The sequence below is a fragment of the Oncorhynchus mykiss genome, chromosome 7, assembly GCF_057628025.1.
Source record: "Oncorhynchus mykiss isolate SJ-2025 chromosome 7, ASM5762802v1, whole genome shotgun sequence".
NCBI lineage: Eukaryota > Metazoa > Chordata > Actinopteri > Salmoniformes > Salmonidae > Oncorhynchus > Oncorhynchus mykiss.
In genome coordinates this window covers 11,469,708-11,492,979 of record NC_143028.1, presented here as the reverse complement: position 1 = coordinate 11,492,979, position 23,272 = coordinate 11,469,708, and the positions used below count along the sequence as shown (strand labels likewise).

The following is a 23,272-nucleotide window of genomic DNA, read 5'->3' as shown; positions in this document are numbered from 1 at the left end:
ATATTGTGTTCCAGTATTTCTATGCATGTAATGTCTGTGGGTGAATTATGAAACAATTAATGTATGCAGATGTGCAAAAAACTGAAGTAGATGTGTTTTTGCCATTGCTTTATCTATTTTAAATGTAAGAATATGTTTCAGATTATGGTGTCTATGGAAACAAATATAAATTTAATTAACAATGTTTTCAATATCCAACTTTATCCTCTACAGTACTTTTTACAGTACACTCTTAGGGGAAAAAAAGGTGTCCTCTAGAACCTAAAGGGGTTATTCGACTGTCCCCATAGGATAAACCTTTGAAGAACACTTTTTGGTTCCAGGTAGAACCCGTTCCACAGAAGGTTCTATATGTAACACAAAAGGGTTGTATGGGGAACCAAAAAGGCTTCACCCTGGAACCAAAAAGGGGTCTCTAAATGGGGACAGCCAAAGAACCCTTTTGGAACCCTTTTTTCTAAGAATGCTGATAATCAGCTGTAGTCAGGTGGTCATTACCAGGTTATGATGAGGTCTTAACTATGACCAGTAGGCTGCACAATATAGCACATAATATAGTGGTCAGAATTATGACCAGCTGGTAAGATAGGTCACTACTATCACCAACTGGTGGTCGTAAAAAAAACGTACTTTTCAACCAGTTTGCGACCAGAATAAAACTTCATAAAAATACGTATTTTCAACCAGGTTTACCCACTGGGGTCGTTCTCCCCAGTTGTCTTTTCTCCACACCTTTTGGGGTTGACACTAGTTACCACTGCCACAAAGTCAAAAGTGTCGAGTAAAAAAATCAGATCAAATTTTTTAAAACATTTTTTAAGGTTAGGTTTAAAATCAGATTTAAAAAATATAAATGTTTTAAATAGGCAGGGTTTAGACATTTCTACTTTGTGGCTGTGGTAACTAGTGATGACCCACTTATTGGCCCTATGGACTTTCCATACTCGGCATTGAGAAGTAAAGTGAAACGTCTGCCTGCATTTTACGACATTTCGCCGTGCATGTGATTTGCATATCGGATAAAGTAAAATGCCAACTCTAAAGTGCCAATGATTGCAGAAAATAGTCAGCTAGAGTCGTTATCAATCGGTAGTTTATGTTGCTGTGTTTGCCTTGTTCTTTCTAAACCTGACCACACTGCGCCTGGTGTGGAGAGAGGAATAGCATACCGTAGAAAGTAGAATAGATATGCAGTAGCAACAACAAGCCTTGGCTCGTGTGAGATGATTGGATTTTAATTTCTTTGAATCAAATCTAACCAAAAGCTTCAATTGCTACCTGCAGAAGCAGACAAAAATGTTGTTTATAGAATAGCACACCAGACTTCGTTGGTTTGCAGCCTCTGGTTTTACCCACACCCTTTCTGTTCGGATATATAACACATCAGAGAAAATGGCGGAACTTGAGAAGGAAGGACTGAACCAAACAATGCAGGAGAACCAAGATGAAGATGAGCCCCATTATACTGATGACGCTAAGACAAGCAAGATGCAAGACGACGCAAGTTTCGAGGAAAAGCTCATTGAAGAGGTCAGAAGGTACAACAATTTGTACAACACCTCATTGAAAGACTATAAAGACTTCACAATAACCAGCAACAGCTGGAAGGAGATAGCCCAAACTCTGAGAGTAGAAGAACAGATTTGCAGGACGAAATGGAAGAAATTGAGAGACCGATATGTCAGACTGAGGAGGAAAATTAAGGGGAAGAGTGGGGATGCAGCATCAGGAATACAAACACAAATACTCACCACGCTGTCCTGGCTGTCTGGCTTCATTAAACACAAGGAGACGAAGTCAGACTATCCACAGGTAAAGATACTACTTCTACTGTCAATTAACCTTCTCTAACCCAGATCACTACCCAGTGGGCAAAACCTGGTTTTGACAAACAGATGTGTTTTGTTTTTGTTACGCCTTTTTACTGACCAGGGTATGACGTATTTTACTGACCACCATATGACCAGTTGGTCATAATTCTGGCCACTATATTATGTACTGGTCATAGACCATCAACCTGGTAATGACCACTTGACTACAGTTTATTACATACTGTAAAAAGTATTTCAGTGGAGTAAGTTGGATAGTGAAAGTTGGATTGTTCATTATATTTATATTTGTTTCCATAGGCACCAATGAAAGTTTAATTCTGCAACATATTCTTACATTTAAAATAGATCAATAAATGGATTTTTTTTTGTTTTTTTTTTGCATATCTGCATACAGTAATTGTTTCATAATTCTGCTACAGACTAATATCTATCCTACCCTGCCTTCCAAGGTCTTAGAAAGCCAAGTTAACAAACAGATTACCAACCATTTCGAATCCCACCGTACCTTCTCCGCTATGCAATCTGGTTCCAGAGCTGGTCATGGGTGCACCTCAGCCACGCTCAAGGTCCTAAACGATATCATAACCGCCATTGATAAGAGACATTACTGTGCAGCTGTATTCATTGACCTGGCCAAGGCTTTCGACTCTGTCAATCACCACATTCTTATTGGCAGATTCAACAGCCTTGGTTTCTCAAATGATTGCCTCACCTGGTTCACCAACTACTTCTCTGATAGAGTTCAGTGTGTCAAATCAAGCCTGTTGTTCGGATCTCTGGCAGTCTCTATGGGGGTGCCACAGGTTTCAATTCTCGGGCCGACTCTCTTTTCTGTATTCATCAATGATGTCCCTCTCGCTGCTGGTGAGTCTCTGATTCACCTCTACGCAGACTAGAGGTCGACCGATTAATCGGAATGGCCGATTAATTAGGGCCGATTTCAAGTTTTCATAACAATCGGAAATCGGTATTTTTGGACGCTGATTTTTATGATAAAAAAAGAGCCGTTTTTTAAAAATTTTTTACACCTTTATTTAACTAGGCAAGTCAGACACATTCTTATTTTCAATGACGGCCTAGGGACGGTGGATTAACTGCCTTGTTCAGGGGCAGAACTACAGATTTTTACCTTGTCAGCTCAGGGATTCAATCTTGCAACCTTACGGTTAACTAGTCCAACACTCTAACCACCTGCCACTCATTGCACTCCACGAGGAGCCTGCCTGTTACGTGAATGCAGTAGAAGCCAAGGTAAGTTGCTAGCTAGCATTAAACTTATCTTATAAAAACAATCAATCAATCATAATCACTAGTTAACTGCACATGGTTGATGATATTGCTAGTTTATCTAGCGTGTCCTGCATATAATCGATACAATGCTGGGGGATGATTTAGCAAAAGCGCATTTGCGAAAAAAGCACAATCGTTGCACTACTGTACCTAACCATAAACATCAATGCCTTTCTTAAAATCAATACACAGAAGTATATATTTTTAAACCTGCATATTTAGCTAAAAGAAATCCAGGTTAGCAAGCAATATTAACCAGGTGAAATTGTGTCACTTCTCTTGCGTTCATTGCATGCAGAGTCAGGGTATATGCAACAGTTTGGGCAGCATGGCTCATTGCGAACTAATTTGCAAGAATCTTATGTAATTATGACATAACATTGAAGATTGTACAATGTAACAAGAAACAAGTATTTGCTAGGTTAAGCCCCGCCTTATTTCAGCTCACTGGTCACCATAACAGCACCCACCCGTAGCACGTGCTCCAGCAGGTATACAGTGGGGCAAAAAAGTATTTAGTCAGCCACCAATTGTGCAAGTTCTCCCACTTAAAAAGATGAGAGGCCTGTAATTTTCACCATAGGTACACTTCTACTATGACAGGATGTAGGATTTTTAATGATTTTTAATGATTTTTAATGAATTTAATGAATTTGTTTGCTAATTATGGTGGAAAATAAGTATTTGGTCACCTACAAACAAGCAAGATTTCTGGCTCTCACAGACCTGTAACTTCTTCTTTAAGAGGCTCCTCTGTCCTTCACTCGTTACCTGTATTAATGTCACCTGTTTAAACTTGTTATCAGTATAAAAGACACCTGTCCACAACCTCCGTCACATTCCAAACTCCACTATGGCCAAGACCAAAGAGCTGTCAAAGGACACCAGAAACAAAATTGTAGACCTGCACCAGGCTGGGAACATTTATTTACAGGTGAAAGCGCCATATCATACAAAATATACAAGTAGATTTATCAAATATACACGGGCAATTTCCCAAAAGAAATAGCCTCAGGCAGGTTAAGATTGATACAATCTGAACGGACACAGGTAGAGAGCAAGACTGCACAGCTTCCCCTTGAGAAACCAAATAGAATCTTTCTAACAAGCTCAGAGGTACATACAGTGCATTCGGAAAGTATTCAGACCCCTTACCTTTCTCCACATTTTCTTACGTCACAGCCTTATTCTAAAATGGATTAAATCGTTTTTTCCCCTCATCAATCTACACACAATACCCCATAATGACAAAGCAAAAACAGTTCATTTTTATTAACTGATATCACATTTACATAAATATTCAGACCCTTTACTCAGTACTTTGTTGCGCCTTTGGGAGCGATTTACAGCCTCGAGTCTTCTTGGGTATGACGCTACAAGCTTGGCATACTTGGCTTGTCCATCTGGAAGGTTCTCTCATCTCCACAGAGGAACTCTGAAGCTCCGTCAGAGTGACAATCGGGTTCTTGGCCACCTCCCTGACCAAGGCCCTTCTACCCCACGATTGCCCAGCCAGCTCTAGGAAGAGTCTTGGTGGTTCCGAACATCTTCCATTTAAGAGTGATGGAGGCCACTGTGTTCTTGGGGACCTTCAATCCTGCATACATTTTTTTGGTACCCTTCTCCCGATCTGTGCCTCAGCAAAATCCTGTCTCGGAGCTCAACGTACAATTCCTTCAACCTCATGGTTTGGTTTTTGCCCTGACAAGCACTGTCAACTGTGGGACCTTATATAGACAGGTGTGTGTCTTTCCAAATCATGTCCAATCAATTGAATTTACCCCAGGTGGTCTCCAAGTTGTAGAAACACCTCAAGGGGGATCATTGGAAACAAGATGCACCTGAGCTCAATTTTGAGTCTCATAGCAAAGGGTCTGAATACTGTTTTATTTTATACATTTGCAAACATTTCTAAAAATCTGTTTTTCGCTTTGTCATTATGGGCTATTGTGTGTAGATTGAATAAGGCTGTAATGTGGAAAAAGTCTAAGGGTCTGAATACTTTCTGAATGCACTGTATATGCACTTCCCAGCAAACATGACCCCATTCGGTGGGCACGGGCTAGCCCACACAAAGCCCACACGACACAGGCTAGCCCACAACAAGCCCAACTCTGACTAGCCCACACTAATCCCACAACAGCCCGACGTGGGCCGAGTTGGGCTTGGTGCGGGCCGTCCCGCTCCACTGCCAAAAGGGGCTGGCCCACACCAAACCCAGCATGGGCTAAAGGCGTCCGCATGCTTCCTGGACGATACAGATCGGTGGAGTCTGTATTATTTTGTGATGTTTTTGTTAGTTTTGGACTTCAGTGAGGTTTTTTTTGTCTGGGCCACACATGTTTTTCTAGAGGCAAGCTGAAGTTCGGAGCTGACGTCGACGCCCTTTTGTCTGGGATTGATCAACTGTAGTGATTCATAAATAAAGTCTTTGTCATTCAACGAGAGACTTGTTTTCATTAGCATTTTTTCATTGAAAAATACTGCGCCAAACATCTTAAGTGTAAAATTGCGCAACTAAGGTCTCTTTGGCAAAAATGTAAAAATTAGTGACAGATTTTTTTGAGTTATCTTAGATTAATTTGGACTATTTTGAGGTCTCTCAAAATGGACAAACAGTACTATTGCTGCTTTTTTCTTGTTTTTCAAGCAAAGGTCTTTTATGGGAGTATGCAAGCACACTGGTTCAGTTCGACTAACCGAGTCCGGCTAGGTGCCAGTCGAACTGAAGCATGCTGACGCCTTGGCCCACACCAAGCCCAGCTAGAGGCGGGGGCTCATTATAATATTTGGGGGCATGGTTTGCACAACTGTTACTGAGGGTCGTTCCAGTTTAAATATTATGTTGTGTGATACCCAATTTTTGGATCTTGTACACTGCAAATTATGAAGTTTTAAAAAAGACTTAAATAAGTGCATGTGACACATCTGAAACCTAACAGTTTCTCACTTTAAAAATATATGTAGGATAGTAACAACATGGTTGTCTTTCTGATGCAATGTATCATGTTCCCTAAATACCTATAAGGCTTTTATGCATTTAATTCAATTGTAATATACATTCCTATAAAGAAAAACCCCTGAATGAGTAGGTGTGTCCAAACTTTCTACTATATATATATATATATATATATATTATAACAAAACAGGTGGGGTTCACAACGGAAGCATGGAAATGGTGCACATAGAACATATCTACCTCTTCTGAGACTTGCTTTGAATGAGAGTGACGGGTCTAACTGGTTGGGTCGACCAAAAAGTTACATATTGCAGCTTTAACAAAAAATATAAAGGCAAGCTTCATAAGTAAATAATACATTTCAAGGAATTTTGACATAACATGCTAGTAGGCCTAACTGTTGCTTGATGCCCCATTGCTTGCAAAGTAAACGGTTAATATTCTTGATCACCGAACCATTTTTGGAGCTGCATATTTATTTGTTATGGCAATTCTCTCTTCCTACAAATTGACGTTTGCACTGCACCCAATCCAATAGCTGTACAGCAAGTCAGCAATCTGTTCGCTAGCTCACCGGACCTGTGCTGGGTTTGCTGGTCCAATCAGAGGACCGAGTGTGTTTCAATAGCCAATCTGTTGCACATTTTGTTGCTAGGGTAATCCACCGAGACTCTGCCACAAAATTTGTTACAAAACCTGGCCAGATAATTTCAAGTCAAAGTCCCAGGTCTTGAGGCTCCAAGTCAAGTCTGGAGTGATTTTGTATCAAGTCGAGTCTCAAGTCATGTCACTAGCGTCCACAACTCTGGCTAGTACAAACCTAGCTCTTACCAAGCTGGTTAGTAGGAATCATTAGACATTGAAGGTCAGAGTATCAAATAGAGGGGTGGTTCTGTTCTCTCCTCTTGCTGGGATGTGGCTGAAAAGTCACTGGTAACCGAGTGGGTGGCCAAGCACTGTTGGAGAGGCCATGCATCAGGTCATTGACATGTTTCAGGAATTGTAAAGACTGAGATGAATCATGATTAACTATTACCTAAGGTATTCACTAAGTTAGACTTAGCCTAGCATGTACATGGATTATGTTGCCCCTCAGCAATCTGGCAGTCAGGCAGACCGAGAGTGAGAGCAAAACATATCTACATTTCTTAGTCAGCAGGCTTGATAAATTCTCTTCTCCTTCCCATGGTTCTTTCCTCCATTCTTTTATCCAAGTTAGCAGACTCCTGCAAAAACAGAGAATCAAGAATTGCTAAGGGCATTTGAGGTAACATAAGAATGAGTGTTGAGGGGGAGCAGGGATAGGCTTATTGTATTGTCAAATACAAAATACACAAGGATCCCTGATGAATGAAGAAACACTTAACATCCATATTGGGGGGTACACAGTTCAAGAACTAGGCGAGCTCACTGTCACACAATCAATGTTTCTTATGTATATTAATCAACCATCTCTCTCTCTCTCACACACACACACACACACACACACACAGCTAGCATGACACAATGTTGACATGACAATATTTTCTATAAGTTATTGTGATCATCTCTAGACCAGACCTGACTGCTCTTAACCAGCACAAAAACATCCTGCGGCATTCTGCATTCGCATCGAACAGCCTCCGTGATATGCAACTTTTCAGGGAAGTTAGAAACCAATATACACATGCAGTTAGAAAAGCCAAGGCTAGCTTCTTCAAGCAGAAATTTGCTTCCTGCAACAAAACCTCAAAGTTCTGGGACACTGTAAAGTCCATGGAGAATAAGAACACCTCCTCCCAGCTGCCCACTGCACTGAGGATAGGAAACTCTGTCACCGCTGATAAATTCACTATAATTGAGAATTTCAATAAGCGTTTTTCTACGGCTGGCCATGCTTTCCACCTGGCTACCCCTACCCCGGTCAACAGCACTGCACCCCCCACAGCAACTCGCCCAAGCCTTCCCCATTTCTCCTTCTCCCAAATCCAGTCAGCTGATGTTCTGAAAGAGCTGCAAAATCTGGACCGCTACAAATCAGCCGGGCTAGACAATCTGAACCCCCTCTTTCTAAAATTATCTGCCGAAATTGTTGCAACCCCTATTACTAGCCTGTTCAACCTCTCTTTTGTGTCATCTGAGATTCCCAAAGATTGGAAAGCAGCTGCGGTCATCCCCCTCTTCAAAGGGGGGGACACTCTAGACTCAAACTGCTACAGACCTATATCTATCCTACCCTGCCTTTCTAAGGTCTTCGAAAGCCAAGTCAACAAACAGATTACCGACCATTTCTATTCTCCGCTATGCAATCTGGTTTCAGAGCTGGTCATGGATGCACCTCAGCCACGCTCAAGGTCCTAAACGATATCTTAACCGCCATCGATAAGAAACAATACTGTGCAGTCCACAGGGTTAAATTCTTGGGCCGACTCTCTTCTCTGTATATATCAATGATGTCGCTCTTGCTGCTGGTGAGTCTCTGATCCGCCTCTATGCAGATGACACTATTCTGTATACTTCTGGCCCTCCTTTGGGCACTGTGTTAACAACCCTCCAGACGAGCTTCAATGTCATACAACTCTCCTTCCGTGGCCTCCAACTTCTCTTAAATACAAGTAAAACTAAATGCATGCTCTTCAACCGATCGCTGCCTGCACCTGCCCGCCCGTCCAGCATCACTACTCTGGACGGTTCTGACTTAGAATATGTGGACAACTACAAATACCAAGGTGTCTAGTTAGACTGTAAACTCTCCTTCCAGACTCGCATCAAACATCTCCAATCCAAAGTTAAATCTAGAATTGGCTTCCTATTTCGCAACAAAGCATCCTTCACTCACGCTACCAAACATACCCTCGTAAAACTGACCATCATACCGATCCTCGACTTCGGCGATGTCATTTACAAAATAGCCTCCTATACCCTACTCAATAAATTGGATGCAGTCTATCACAGTGCCATCCGTTTTGTCACCAAAGCCCCATATATTACCCACCATTGCGACCTTGTGCGCTCTCGTTGGCTGGCCCTTGCTTCATACTCGTCGCCAAACCCACTGGCTCCAGGTCATCTACACGATCCTGCTAGGTAAAGTCCCCCCTTATCTCAGCTCGCTGGTCACCATAGCAGCACCCACCTGTAGTACGCGTTCCAGCAGGTATATCTCTCTGGTTACCCCCAAAGCCAATTCTGCCTTTGGCCGCCTCTCCTTCCAGTTCTCTGCTGCCAATGACTGGAACAAACTACACAATCTCTGAAACTGGAAACACTTATCTCCCTCACTAGCTATAAGCACCAGCTGTCAGAGCAGCTCACAGATTACTGCACCTGTACATAGCCCACCTATAATTTAGCCCAAACAACTACCCCTTCCCCTGGTGTATTTATTTATTTTGCTCCTTTGCACCCCATTATTTATATCTCTACTTTGCACATTCTTCCACTGCAAATCTACCATTCCAGTGTTTTACTTGCTATATTGTATTTACTTCGCCACCATGGCCTTTTTTTTGCCTTATCTCCCCTCATTTGCTCATATTGTGTATATATACTTATTTTTCGACTGTATTATTGACTGTATGTTTGTTTTACTCCATGTGAAACTCTGTTGTATGTGTCGAACTGCTTTGCTTCATCTTGGCCGATGTCGCAATTGTAAATGAGCACTTGTTCTCAACTTGCCTACCTGGTTAAATAAAGGTGAAATAATTTTTATCTCTCTCACACAGAAAACACACATGCATACACACAGCTAGCATGACAACTTTGACAATGTTTTCTAAAGTTATTGTGATCCTCTCACACACACACAGAGAACATACACATTTACTGTCATTAACTAAACAGGTGTCAATGTTAACAAGCTACAACCAATGGCAACAACAGGTAAAAATGTCATTAGCCAGTTAAGTTAGCTAACTCTAGCTAGCCAATATTTTATTGATGTTCTTCTCCCCAACAAACCGCCACTTTACTTACAAAAGTAAAACAAGAATGCAGGAGAGCACGGGCTACCACTTATTAGCAGTCAAGTCTTTTTGAAGATGTTTGTGTGTAAATTTCTAAAACTGTTGTTTTCTAGCTCTGTTGTGTAGCCTACCAGGCGCTCTGTCCCAACAGCCATATGGAATGTTGACACTTGAACAATGCAGGCTACCTGCGTGCAGTGATTCCAATCCAAGTTTTAGCTGGTACTGATATGCCTATCTCCAGGCTACCTGCGTGCAGTGATTCCAATCCAAGTTTTAGCTGGTACTGATATGCCTATCTCCTTACTTGTCTACTAAAATACAATTACTGCATGTGTTATTTGCTTAAAAGCTTTACGGGAAAGTATAAAAGTCATATTTTCAGGGTAAAATTCAGGTGCAATTTATTTATTAATGGAAATAAATGCGCTAAAAATAGGGTTTTGTAAATCCTGGTGGATTGAAGTAGGATATTGAAATAAAAGACCTAGGCCTATTAATCGGGCCGGATTTGTTGAAGTGGACTCTCCCCGAGTACCATTAGACGGAGCACTGAGTAATATGATTCTGCCGGACTCGGGAAGAGTGAGTCCATGCAGAGTCCCCTGAGTCTCAAACGAAATATGCCTGAGCCCAGAGTGTTGACTGGGTACAGAATGCCATGAGACCCTAATCCGCTTTGGTGCGCTCTGCCAGCTGTGGTTTGCCAACTGGGCTAAGCTGAATCATGTAAACCCTGCTGAAAAAGAACATTACTCCAATTTTTATAATTGTAATGGTTCTAGTGTCTTATATCCAATGGGTGCATGGCCCAGAAACACTATGCACTTGTTTATATATACTGAACAAAAATATAAACGCAACATGCACCAATTTCAAATATTTTACTGAGTTAGTCAGTCAATTGAAATAAATAAATTGGGCCCTAATCTATGGATTTGGCATGACTGGTAATATAGATATGCATCTGTTAGTCACAGATACCAGGGAAAAAAATGTAGGGGCGTGGATCAGAAGACCAGTCAGTTTCTGGGGTGACCACCATTTGCCCAGCAACTCCAATCCCACTCGTCTCCAATTCCACAACCCAACCTTCAGCTTCCCTCAGCCCATCCCACCTATCTCTACTCACCATACAGTGGGGCAAAAAAGTATTTAGTCAGCCACCAATTGTGCAAGTTCTCCCACTTAAAAAGATGAGGGCTGTAATTTTCATCATAGGTACACTTCAACTATGACACAAAATGGAGAAAAAAAAATCCAGAAAATCACATTGTAGGATTTTTTATGAATTTATTTGCAAATTATGGTGGAAAATAAGTATTTGGTCACCTAAAAACAAGCAAGATTTCTGGCTCTCACAGACCTGTAACTTCTTCTTTAAGAGGCTCCTCTGTCCTCCACTCGTTACCTGTATTAATGTCCCCTGTTTGAACTTGTTATCAGTATAAAATACACCTGTCCACAACCTCAAACAGTCACACTCCAAACTCCACTATGGCCAAGACCAAAGAGCTGTCAAAGGACACCAGAAACAAAATTGTAGACCTGCACCAGGCTGGGAAGACTGAATCTGCAATAGGTAAGCAGCTTGGTTTGAAGAAATCAACTGTGGGAGCAATTATTAGAAAATGGAAGACATACAAGACCACTGATAATCTCCCTCTCCCTCCCTGGATCTGGGGCTCCACGCAAGATCTCACCCTGTGGGGTCAAAATGATCACAAGAACAGTGAGCAAAAATCCCAGAACCACACGGTGGGACCTAGTGAATGACCTGCAGAGAGCTGGGACCAAAGTAACAAAGCCTACCATCAGCAAGGGCATTGAAGATGAAACGTGGCTGGTTCTTTCAGCATGACAACGATCCCAAACACACCGCCCGGGCAACGAAGGAGTGGCTTCGTAAGAAGCATTTCAAGGTCCTGGAGTGGCCTAGCCAGTCTCCAGATCTCAACCCCATAGAAAATCTTTGGAGGGAGTTGAAAGTCCGTGTTGCCCAGCAACAGCCCCAAAACATCACTGGAGATCTGCATGGAGAAATGGGCAAAAATACCAGCAACAGTGTGTGAAAACCTTGTGAAGACTTACAGGAAACATTTGACCTCTGTCATTGCATACAAAGGGTATATTACAAAGTATTGAGATAAACTTTTGTTATTGACCAAATACTTATTTTCCACCATTAATTTGCAAATTAATTCATTAAAAATCCTACAATGTGATTTTCTGGATTTTTTTTCTCATTTTGTCTGTCATAGTTGAAGTGTACCTGTGATAAATTCCAGGCCACTCTCATCTTTTTAAGTGGGAGAACTTGCACAATTGGTGGCTGACTAAATACTTTTGTGCCCCACTGTATATCTTTCAACTATGCTGTGATGTTTAACATACAATTTCAATCTATCGAATATAATCCACAGATTGCGAGTTGAAGATAAATACTTTTATTAAGAGTGTTAGTAATTGACTGACCCGGTCTCTCCAAATCCCCCAACAGTACAATGTCTAGGGTACATTTTAGATCAATGTTATGCATTTGCAGCCATTCCTGAGAACAGAAACAGGCTACCTGAGGGCAATACCAAAATAAATGGTCTATTGATTCTGTATCCTCACAACAAAATCTGCAGAGCATCGATGATTGTATGCCTAAGTATTCAAAATTTTGTTGGTGACGAGTTCTACTGTAAATAATAATTTTAGCTGAAAAGCACAAAGTCTTGAATCTTGCATCATTTTACATACCAACTCATACACCCTGTACCATGGAATTGGTACATCAAAAATCTCTTCCCAACTATTTTGTAATCTGTATGGCACAGTTGTCAACATCCTGGTCCTCAAATGAAACTGGTATACTTTCCTATTGATTTTTATTCCTCTGCCAGTTTTGATCCTTTATATTGGGCAGACAGACAAGTCCCTACCTCCTTCCGCAGCCACTGCCTACTCCATTTTTGGGGTAATGCTGTAATCAATTGGTTGTACTCTTGGATTGAGCAGACCTTCCTGTAAAATTCTGATAACTCCATGAATGACCTAACTCTACCATTCCAATTTACAATATCATTTAAGAACAAAATTCATTTTTCAAACATCTATCCCATAAATATAGGTATTTTAATAACCAGCACATTTGAGTTCAGCCATAATATTTGTTATCTTTAGAGTGGGATGAAATTAAAATTGTAGCCAGCTCTGCAATGCTTGTTTAAAAAAGAGATGCTTTGAAAAATGTAGCATTTTTCTATTAATTAATTAATAGAATTAATGGCAATTAATGGAATTAATTAATTAATGGCAATCTGCAAAAAGGCAATTTTTAAACAATGGATAAGCTTTTCTTAGTAATCTTCTTGAGAACTATTTATGGTTCAAGTAAAACTTTTGATTCAGTGAAGCTTTTAGAGATCGGTTTAGTGCTTTTACAGTTTACGTCGGAAGTTTACATACACCTTAGCCAAATGCATTAAAACATTTAATCCTAGTAAGAATTCGCTGTCTTAGGTCAGTTAGGGTCACCACTTTTATTTTAAGAATGTGAAATGTCAGAATAATAGTAGAGAATTTATTTATTTAAGCTTTTATTTATTTCATCACATTCCCAGTGGGTCAGAAGTTTACATACACTCAATTAGTATTTGGTAGCATTGCATTTTGGGTAGCCTTCCACAAGCTTCCCACAATAAGTTGGGTGAATTGTGGCCCATTCCTCCTGGCAGAGCTGGTGTAACTCAGTCAGGTGTGTAGGCCTCCTTGCTCGCACATGCTTTTTCAGTGCTGCCCACAAATTTTCTATGGGATTGAGGTCAGGGCTTTGAGATGGCCACTCCAATACCTTGATTTTGTCCATTTGTCCATTTGGAAGACCCATTTGCGACCAAGCTTTAACTTCCTGACTGATGTCTTGATGTCGCTTCAATATATCCACATAATTGTCCTCCCTTATGATACCATCTATTTTGTGAAGTGCAAAAGTACCTCCTGCAGCAAAACACGCCGACAACATGATGCTGCCACCCTCCTGCTTCACAGTTGGGATGGTGTTCTTCAGCTTGCAAGCCTCCCCTTTTCCCCCCAACCATACCGATGGTCATTAAGGCCAAACAGTTATATTTCTGTTTCATCCGACCAGAGAACATTTCTCCAAAAAGTACCATCTTTGTCCCCATGTGCAGTTGCAAACCGTAGTCTGGCTTTTTTTTTATGGTGGTTTTGGAGCAGTGGCTTCTTCCTTGCTGAGCAGCCTTTCAGGTTATGTCGATATAGGACTTGTTTTACTGTGGATATAGATACTTTTGTACCGGTTTCCTCCAGCATCTTCACAAGGTCCTTTGCTGTTGTTCTGGGATTGATTTGCAAAGTACGTTCACCTCTAGGAGACAGAACGTATCTCCTTCCTGAGCGGTATGACTGCTGTGTGATCCCATGGTGATTATACTTGCGTACTATTGTTTGTGCAGATGCACGTGGTACCTTCAGGCGTTTGGAAATTGCTCCCAAGGATGAACCAGACTTGTGGAGGTCTACAATTTTTTTTTCTGAGGTCATGGGTGGTTTCTTTTGATTTTCCCATGATGTCAAGCAAAGAGGCACAGAGTTTGAAGGTAGGCCTTGAAATGCATCCACATCAAATGATGTCAATTAGCCTATCAGAAGCTTCTAAAGCCATGACATCATTTTCTGGAATTTTCCAAGCTGTTTAAAGGCACAGTCAACTTAGTGTATGCAAATTTCTGACCCACTGGAATTGTGATACAGTGAAATAATTTGTCTATAAACAATTGTTGGAAAAATTACTTGTCATGCACAAAGTAGATGTCCTAACCGACTTGCGAAAACTATAGTTTTAACTTCTTACCGGCAGGTGGAACGGTAGCGTCCCACCTGGCCAACATCCTGTGAAATTACAGAGCGCGATATTCAAATTATAGAAATATTTAACATTCATGAAAATACAAGTGTCATACATCAAAATAAAGCTTAACTTCTTGTTAATCCAGCTGCTGTGTCAAATTTCAAAAAGGCTTTATGGCGAACGCACACCATGCGATTGTCTAAGGACAGCGCCCCGCATACAAAAGCATGAAAAACATATTTCAACCAGGCAAGTGCGCCACGAAAGTCAGAAATAGCGATATAATAAATGCCTTACATTTGAAGATCTTCTGTTGGCTCTCCAAAGCTAAATCACAAATGGTCCTTTTGTTCGATAATGTCCGTCTTTATATCCCCAAAAACTCAGTTTAGCTGGTGCGCTTCAGTCAATAATCCACCGGTTTCCCTCCTTCAAAATGCATACAAAATGAATCCCAAACGTTACCAATAAACTTCTCCATAACAAGTCAAACAACGTTTATAATCAAACCTCGGGTACCCTAATACGTAAATAAACAATAAAAGTTAAGACGGAGAATCGTTATTGTGTTTACCGGAGATAAACATCAAAGAACGCGCTCTCATCCACGCACATAAACACTACAGCCAAAATGGGAGCCACTTAGAAAAACTACAAATTCTAGCTAATTTTTCCAAAAACAAGCCTGAAACTCTTTCTAAAGACTGTTGACATCTAGTGGAAGCCCTGGGAACTGCAATATGGGAGGATTTCGCCTCATAATTAACATGACAGCCATTAGAAACATTTTTTTTTGGGGGGGGGGGTGGTTTGTCCTCTGGGTTTTGCCTGCCTGTTGGGAAAATTATGATTAAATGACTGAACAAATCATTTTAAATGGAACTGTAACTAAGTAAACTTATACTCTGTTTTATTATGTCTGATTAACAATATGAGTTCATAAGAAGGGATTGTGTGACACAGACAAGGAGTAATTACATTTTAATAGCTAGCATTTCGATGGCCATAGCGAATAGATATGATGACAGCGGACACCCTTATTTAACTCCTCTTGACAATTCAAAACTCTCTGAGAAGTAGCCGTTATTTACTATTTTACACCTGGGGTTGCTATATGTTACTTTTACCCATTTTATAAGAAAATTACAGAAATTGAAAAAATCCAGGAATTTATAAATAAAATGCAGTCTTACTTTGTCAAATACAGTGTAGACATAGTTAATGTTGTAAATGACTATTGTAGCTGGAAACTGCAGATTTCTTAAATGGAATATCGACATAGGCGTACAGAGGCCCATTATCAGCAACCATCACTCCTGTGTTCCAATGGCATGTTTTGTTAGCTAATCCAAGTTTAGAATTTTAAAAGGCTAATTGATCATTCGAAAATCCTTTTGCAATAATGTTAGCACAGCTGAAAACTGTTGTTCTGATTAAAGAAGCAATACAACTGGCCTTCTTTAGACTAGTTGAGTATCTGGAGCATCAGCATTTCTGGGTTCGATTACAGGCTCAAAATGGCTAGAAACAAAACTTTCTTCTGAAACTCGTCAGTCTTGTTCTGAGAAATGAAGGTTATTCCATGTGAGAAATTCCCAAGGAACTGAAGATCTCATACAACGCTGTGTACTACTCCCTTCGCAGAACAGCGCAAACTGGCTCTAACCAGAATAGAAAAAGGAGTGGGAGGCCATGGTGCACAACTGAGCAAGAGGACAAGTACATTAGTGTATAGTTTGAGACAGACGCCTCACAAGTCCTCAACTGGCAGCTTCATTAAGTAGTACCCGCGACTCCAGGATGCTGACCTTCTGGGCAGAGTTCCTCTGTCCAGTGTTTGTGAGGTAGCTGGATCTTTCTACGATGGAGTATGTTGTTCCTCCATAGCATAAAGCTGTTGATACTTGTAGATTTCCTTCAGGATCTCCTTTAGTATCCAGGTTGGCTCTGAATTGCAACCAGTTGTTTACCATTGTTTTTAATGATGCGCCTTTCCCACAAAGACCGGGCTTTCGCTGTTTTGTTTGTAATAAACAGGCTGCTCTGTGAACTCTCGTGTCAACAAAGGCTTTGGTTTTCTATAGTATGTAAAGTTGGCTAGCTAGTTGATAAGCAGCTCATTCTACTCAGCACCTACTGGACTGCTGCATCAGAGAGTCAGACGATGATGACTATTTCAAACACACTGTTCTTTCTAAACAAGTCTGCTCTGGGCTTCAGATACTGACCACGAAGGAGATTTGATGTGTAATGTAATAAGCAGTAAGTATTCAGTGGTGTCTGTGCACTTAGCTAGCTACCATCCCATAGCATACATTGCACTTGAAGTGTGACTGGCTCATCCGTGGATGTACGGAGACAATTTCCTATTTTTTTCCCCTTTTGTTGTCACTCCTGTTGGTCCTACATGTGGGGGTTCATGCTGTCTGATTGGGTTAAAGTCAAGTTGTTGGCCACTGACAAGTATTGCGATTCTACGAGTAGAAACAATAGGTTTGTCGCTACCGGGTTGGCACGCAGCAGGTACTGCTTTTGTTCTTGCAAGAGAAGGCCTCCCTCAGTGATACATATATATGGCAGTGAGTATTTCAAATGATTAGAACGAGCTACTACTGTAAAAATGTATAGACCCAAGTTATTTGTTTAGCTAATTATTGAATGCTCTCTATTCTAATTTGGACTTTACCTGTATCGACCATTATCTATTACAAAATGAATGTTTTAGAGAACAGAGATGATAGGCCTATTAGTAATTATGCTATTTTAAATGTATTTCCAGGCAGAGGAGATGGACACCTCAGAAGACCTGCAAGATGACAACCTGATCGAGGGGGACCTCTTCCACAGTTCTAATAATGAGCAGCAAGATGGACATTTGGTAGTTAGGAGGAATGTTATATTAGAACGAACAAAATTCAACCAAAGACAACAGGAAGCAGGAGAGACAGCTGATGATTTTATCACTGCACTTCATTGTTTGTCAGAACATTGCGGTTATGGAGCTCTGCTCAGTGAGATGATAAGAGACCGACTAGTCGCAGGCTTACATGACAGAAGATTGTCCAAGCAATTACAAATGGACCCAGAACTCACACTGGATAAAGCTGTCACACGCATTCATCAAACTGAAATTGTGGAAAAGCAACAGTACCTGCCGGAGAATAACTTCAAAGCTGCCAGCAGAAGAGAAAATGAAGGCTGTGTGCTTTCATATAGAAAGCATCAATGCCCATCCAATGTCCAGTGCCAATCAGAGAAGAAGAATCAACACTCAGAAAGGCTACAACAACCCCAAACAACACAGGAGAAGGAAGAGGAGCCCCTAGATACTAATGACACGGATGGCTTCAGTCCTGGAGGAGAAAAGCCACACTACTGCGCCTACTGCAGTAGGAGCTTTCAAAAAGTGAGGGATCTTATAAGACACCGACGAACACATACTGGAGAGAAGCCTCACCACTGCCCTGATTGCGGCAGAAGTTTTGCTCGATTAGATAAGCTTAAATTACACCAGCAAACGCATACTGGAGAGAAGCCTCACCACTGCCCTGATTGCGGCAGAAGTTTTGCTCGATTAGATAAGCTAAAGATCCACAAAGAAATACACATAGGAGTGAAGTCTCATCACTGCCCTGATTGCAACAGAGGTTTTGCTCGTTTAGATAAGCTTAAGTCACACCAAAAAAAACATGCAAAAGACAAACATATTTGTCACTCTTTTGACTGTGTGAAAAGTTTTGTCCTATTGGAGAAGCTTGAAAAACACCAGCTGGAGAATACCTTCAAAGCTACCAGCAGTGCATCCAATGTAGACTGGGTGCTCACACGGCAGAGAACATTCAGCAAAGTCAGAGAGAGTAAAAGGCAGCAGAGTAAAGTACGAGCTAGAGCTCCAGGAAAGAGAACACCAACACATAGCAAAACAGTACAGGAGAAGGAAGAGGAGCCCCTAGAGACTGATGATTCTGATGATTGGATCGAGGGTTTCAGTCCTGGAGGAGAGAAGCCACACTACTGCTTTGACTGCGGTAAGAACTTTAGAAAAGTGAGGGATCTTATAAGACACCAGCGAACACATACAGGAGAGAAACCTCACCACTGCCCTGTTTGTGACAGAACTTTCGCTAGATTAGATAAACTTAAATTACACCAAGAAATACATACAGGAGTGAAGCCTCACCACTGCCCTGATTGTGAGAAAAGTTTTGCTCGATTAGATAATCTTAAATTACACCAAAAAATACATATTAAAGAGGAACATAATGTCACACTGAACCATCAAACTGAAATGAATGTAGACTGTGTGCACACACAGCAGAGAACAGCCAGCAGAGGCAGGCAGAAGAGTAAAATGCGAGCTAGTGCACCAGGGAAAAGAATGGTCCAGTCACAGCCAGGCAAAGACTCCCCTTACAAAAGTTCAGTTCGAAAGAATCAACACTCAGAAAAATTGCAACAACCCCAAACAATGCAGGAGAATGAAGAGGATCCTGAAGGTACTTCTGATAACTGGACCGAAAGTTTCAGTACTGTAGAGAAGCCATACATCTGCTCCGACTGTGGTAAGAGCTTCAGACTAGAGAATCGTCTTATAAGACATCAGCGAACACATACAGGAGAGAAGCCTTACGACTGCCCTGACTGTGACAAAAGTTTTGCGCGATTAGATCATGTTAAGTCACACCAAAAAACACACATGAAGGAGGAACGTAATTTCCGCTGCTCTGACTGTGTGAAAAGCTTTGTCCGATTGGAACAGCTTGAAAAACATCAGCTAACACACAAGAAAAGTTATAGCTGTTCAAAGTGTGAGGAAAGGTTTTCAGACCTGGTTGACTGGAAAGCACACTTTTTAGTACACAGAGAGATCCTCCACTGTCCTGACTGTAACAAGCAGTTCTTGTACAAGGGACTTTTTGATAGACACAGGAGAACACATTTGAGAAAAAGAGAGAAATTTCTCTGCACAATATGTGGGAAGGAGATTCACAACTTTAAAATACACATGCGAGTACACACTGGAGAGAAACCATATCACTGCACTGAGTGTGGGAAGAGTTTTGCATATACAAAATCGTACAAAACACATATATTAACACATACCTCTGGAGAAAGAGCAACCTATCCTTGTTTGGAATGTGGAAAGACATTTACTCGCATAGATGGCATGGTGAGACACGTGAGGAGGGTTCATACTGGAGAGAGAAATCATCAGTGCGGAGACTGTGGAAAACGATTCTTTCGAAAAGAGTCACTGAAGAGACACAGTCTTGTTCACACTGGAGAGAAACCATACCAATGCTCTATCTGTGGGCAACGCTTCTCCCAAGATGGCGACAGAAAACGCCACGAGAAGAGGCACTACTCTGGTGTCTCAGATTTCCTCGATCTATAATGCAGAAGTGGTGTTTGGCATTGCAGGAACCCACCCAATGTGATTTCTAACCAGTTGTTCTTTTGCCTCCAGGTGGCCTGGAATTGCCACCACAGACTGTAAAAAAGACACAGACAGACTGTTGCTGATACACAACAAGTCTGAGTATTACTGTTTTCATAGCAGTATATTTTTTACAATTATTTAAAATGTGTTTTAATATTTTGTTTCAAAAAGGCATAGTATACTATCAATAGCAGTCATTGTTAAATGATGGGCCTTCCCCATAAGTGGTTGCAGTCAGCTATATTGTATTAAAGATGAGAATTACAGATCTATAACACACATTTGTGAATTTGGTCGGGTCGCCTAAGAAGTTACATACTGCAGCTTTAATGTTGATATTTTGATTATCAGGTGGGCCACACGCTACTTTAAAAGAATGCCTATGAAAGGTTCCCAACTACAACCTTCAGTGAGTGTATACGTTTGTCTGAAATGTGCTCTTAAGCTGCCAAGGTCAAACAAATTCTCCAGCTGGCTGCCACCTGTGAGGTATCAGCGACCCAGAGTTAGGGCAGGGCGGTCATCTACAGATCAGATGCACCACTGAACGCTACAGACAAAATCCAATACCTTGCCTGGCTACCCATTTACATCGATCCAGCCAACTGACGTTTCTTCTCCACTATGAGTCTGCATTTGCCTTAGATTTCTAGAATACAAACACCATTCTGACCGTTCTGATTGGTCCCAGAAATCCAGCCTCCATGATGATGTTATCACTTTTGATACTTTGCATGGATAAGATTTGTTAGACTATCTAATCGCTGATTAATTTGTTTTGTACAATGCTCCTCATTTTGAAGTCGCACAAACGACTTCTAGGATGGCAACGCCTTCAGAAAGTATTCATACCCCTTGACTTATGCCACAGTCTGTTGTGTTTAAGCCTGAATTCCTCACCCATCTACACACATTACCCCATAATGACAGTGTGAAAACATGTTTTTGAAATGTTAGCAAATGTATAGAAAATGAAATACAGAATTTACACCCCTTTCATATGAAACTCCAAATTGAGTTCATGTGGATCCAATTCCCTTCGATCATCCTTGAGATGTCACTACAACTTAATTGGAGTCCACCTGTGGCTTTATATAGACAGGTGTGTTTCTTTCAAAAGTCCCACAGTTGTCAGTGCATGTCAGAGCAGAAACTATACCCTGAAGTCCAAGGAACTGTCCATAGATCTCAGAGAGAATTGTGATGATGCATATATCCAGGAAAGGATATCGTATAAAACAATTTCTAGAGTGTTGAAAGTTTCCAAGAGCACAGTGGTCTCCATTGGAAAAGTGAAAAAATGCGGAACTACCCAGACTGCCTAGAGCTGGCCGTCCGACTAAACTGAGCAACCGGGTAAAAAGGACCTTGGTCAGGGAGGTGACCAAGAATCCAATGACCATTCTGAAAGAACTAGAGTTCCTTGACTGAGATGAAAAACCTGTCAGAAGGACGACAGTCTCTACAGCACTTCACCAATCTGGGATTTACGGGAGAGTGACCAGACAGAAGCCACTTCTTGTGAAAAAGGCACATGACAGCACCCATGGAGTTGCAGAAAAGTATGAAGGACTGAAAGAATAAGGCAAATGATTCTGTGGTATGATAAGATCACTTACTCTTTGGCCTGAATGCAAAGCGCTATGTCTGGAGAAAACCAGGCACAATTCATCACCCGTCTTTTCAGTGGCATGGACTGGGAGACTGGTAAGGATGGCGGGAACAATGAATGGAGCCAGACACAGGCAGATCCTTGATGAGAACCTGCTTCAGAGTGTAAACGACCTTAGACTGGGGCGAAGATTTCCATTCCAACAGGACAATGACCCCAAGCAAACAGCCAAAGCAACGCTGGAATGGCTTCAGAACAAGACTGTGAAAGTCCTTGAGTGGCCCAGACTTGAATCCCAAAATCTGTGGAAAGACTAAGATTGCTGTTCACTACCGCTCCCCATCTAATTTAAGAGGTTGAGAAAATCTGCAAGGAAGAATGGGAGAAAACCCAGATGTGCCACGCTGATACAGACATACACGACTAAAAGATGGAATCGCTGCCAAAGCTGCTTCTACAAAGCATTGCCTCAGGGGTGTGAATTATGTAAATTAGAGATTTAATTTTCAATACATTTTTAAAACCATGTTATCACTTTTGACATTTTGGGTAGATGGGTGTGATTTTTTTTTTAAATTGTTGAATTCAGGCTGTAATGCAACGTGGTCAAGTGGTATCAATACTTTCTGAAGCCAATGTATGTAGTGATGAATAGAGCAGCAGGATTAGGTTCAGGGTGTCGTCAGGCAACCCAATACCTTCATTAGTTAGGCTTTTAAATGTCACTCGATGGGGAAGAGGTTCACATTTAAGAGGTTTCTGCTTTTAATCATGTTCTTATTTGTATATTGTTATTCCCACTATGTAATACAATCTGCATTGCAAACTAGAATTTTGAATAAAAGATAAGTAGGGGAGACTCTTTGGATGTGTTTACACAGGCTGCCCAATTCTGGGGTGCATTCAGTTATTTCAAAGGTTGCTACGTTGTGTGACGGTTTGTACTGAATGACACGTTTTCCCCAAACTGTACACACCGTTCTTCAGCCATTCATTACAGTACTGTTTGTTTAATTAAACCACAGATTATCAGTTATATTGTCAAGATACTCAAGTGGCCGCTCTAACAATGAAAATAAATGTCTTCGGGAGGAGGCAAGATCAGGTGGGGGACCATTCTAGCCAATGAGAGGACAGATGGGGTGGCAGCGTAGCCTAGTGATTAGAGCATTGGACTAGTAACCAAAAGGTTGCAAGATTGAATCCCTGAGCTGACAAGGTACAAATCTGTCGTTCTGCCCCTTGAACAAGGCAGTTAACCCACTGTTCCTAGGCAGTCATTGTAAATAAGAATTTGTTCTTAATGGACTTGCCTAGTTAAAGGTAAAAAA

General features: G+C 41.2%; 1 protein-coding gene across 1 annotated transcript; it reads left to right on the top strand.

Annotated features, from left to right (window-relative positions):
• Window positions 1-7: 7 nt before the first annotated feature.
• On the top strand, window positions 8-22,798 carry LOC149982307 (uncharacterized). Its single transcript, XM_021611021.3, has 2 exons — window positions 8-1,812; window positions 17,669-22,798. The coding sequence occupies exons 1-2, from the start codon at window positions 1,393-1,395 to the stop codon at window positions 20,282-20,284; spliced, it is 3,036 nt and encodes a 1,011-aa protein (XP_021466696.3). The 5' UTR covers window positions 8-1,392; the 3' UTR covers window positions 20,285-22,798.
• The last annotated feature ends 474 nt before the right edge of the window (window positions 22,799-23,272 follow it).

Coding starts and splice junctions, on each gene's coding strand:
- LOC149982307 (XM_021611021.3), top strand. CDS start 1,393: ATGGCGGAACTTGAGAAGGAAGGACTGAACCAAACAATGCAGGAGAAC. Junction 1,813..17,668: donor CGAAGTCAGACTATCCACAG/GTAAAGATACTA, acceptor ATGTATTTCCAG/GCAGAGGAGATGGACACCTC.